The sequence below is a fragment of the Pyrus communis genome, chromosome 15, assembly GCF_041283825.1.
Source record: "Pyrus communis isolate YQ-2024b chromosome 15, ASM4128382v1, whole genome shotgun sequence".
Lineage (NCBI taxonomy): Eukaryota > Viridiplantae > Streptophyta > Magnoliopsida > Rosales > Rosaceae > Pyrus > Pyrus communis.
This window is the reverse complement of record NC_142579.1, coordinates 237,961-239,602: the sequence shown is the minus strand read 5'-3', so window position 1 is coordinate 239,602 and position 1,642 is coordinate 237,961. Positions and strand designations below refer to the sequence as shown.

Sequence of the window (1,642 nt, the reverse complement as noted above, 5' to 3'; positions counted from 1 at the left end):
AAATATATCGAATCGCCATGCTATGGGAGTTACCACGTCGTCATCTACTATCTTAGTTTACTACCTTAAAGTTTCTTGGTTTTTAACATTTTGTACATGAAGTTTTTTCTAGTCCCAGTCTGGTACCTTAAGTCATAATTCTGGGACACTTTCATACATATGTTAAGTTTTCCATCAGAACATCCATTAACTGATGACGTGGTGCCCACATGGACAATGACTGGGCGCCACATGTCAATATAGGCCCACGTGGGTATTAAAAAAATAAAAAATAAAAAAAACGTTTCTATTCCCCGATCCCTCCCACTCCTCCCTCTTCACCTCCCCGACCCACCTCTCCCTCTCCACCACCACCACCCTCATCACCCTTTCCTTTCTCTCTCCCTAGATCAACCTTCACCCACTCTAACCCAAACTATGCCACCCCCGTCGCCTTCATCACCCCCGTCACCCAAACCCTAAACCTCCAAATCCAAACCTTCCAAATCTAAATCCAGACCTTCTAAATCTAAATTGATGGCGCTGCTAAGTTCGCCACCAACGAAGAGATCAACGCCTCGATCAGAGGCCTTGGCCATGGCGAGGATTGTCATAGCTTGCTTGATTTCTTTGATGAGTTGCGGGTTGGACATTCGGGCGATGTCGCCTTGGGCGCGAATATTAGTGGGAACAAGCTTTAGGGCCATGATGGTGCATGCGCCGGCCTCCTCCATGACCTGGGTTTGCTGGTCGTTGACGATGTCTATAATCACATCGCTGTGAAACATTTGGGCGAGATCCACTTTGACGGAGAATGATGACTTCTTGCTCTTAGCAATTGTGTTGTTTCCGTACATCGCAACCACTCCTAAACCCGCCATTTCTAGAGAGAGAAAAATGAAGGTTCTATAGAGAGAGAGAGAGAGATTGAGGGTGTGAGGAAATAGGGTGATGACTGGCGACGGTTTCAGGAGGGGAAAAGATTGAGGTGGTTTATATAGGGTGGCATTTGAATGGTTCTAAGAAAAAGGGGTGGGTGAAGGTTGATATAGGGAGAGATAATGGAAGGGGGTGAAGAGGGTGGAGGAAAGGGAGAAGGCAGGTCAGGGAGGTGAAGAGGGAGGAATGGAATCTGGAAGAGAAGAGGGAGGGGAAAAGAAACGTTTTTATTTTTATTTTTATTATTTTATTTATTTATTTAATTCTTTATTCAATTTTTAATACCCCCATGGGCCCATATTGACACGTGGTGCCTAGTCATTGTCCACTTGGATGCCACGTCATTAGTTAACAGATGTTCTAACGAAAAATTTAATTGATGTATGAAAGTGTCCTAGAATTATGATTTTAGGTATCAAAAGGGACGAAAAAAAAATCATGTATGAAATGTTGAAAACCAAGAAACTTCAGGGTAGTAAACTGAGATTAACCCAAATATCTTCTATATGTAAATGTTCATGGCAATTGTAATGTATTATTATTAGTATGTATATTGTGTTGTTGCTTATTATAATTTATAGGGAGAGAGAGCGGGGGCATGGCAGAGAGAAAGATGTGTTTGCAGGGTTGTGTAGAGGATGTGTTATTCTTTCTACGTAGTACTTTTATTTATAGTAATAAGGGAGGGAAGAATCATTCTCCTCCAAGGAATACAAGTCCTAGG

The 1,642-nt window shown here is 42.4% G+C and overlaps 1 protein-coding gene across 1 annotated transcript; it reads right to left on the bottom strand.

The window, feature by feature from the left end:
- Window positions 1-458: 458 nt before the first annotated feature.
- PDX1L4 (putative PDX1-like protein 4) lies at window positions 459-860 on the bottom strand. The gene has a single exon (XM_068467158.2). It carries the CDS (start codon window positions 858-860, stop codon window positions 459-461), a length of 402 nt encoding a protein of 133 aa, XP_068323259.2.
- Between the last annotated feature and the right edge of the window lie 782 nt (window positions 861-1,642).

Coding starts and splice junctions, on each gene's coding strand:
- PDX1L4 (XM_068467158.2), bottom strand. CDS start 860: ATGGCGGGTTTAGGAGTGGTTGCGATGTACGGAAACAACACAATTGCT.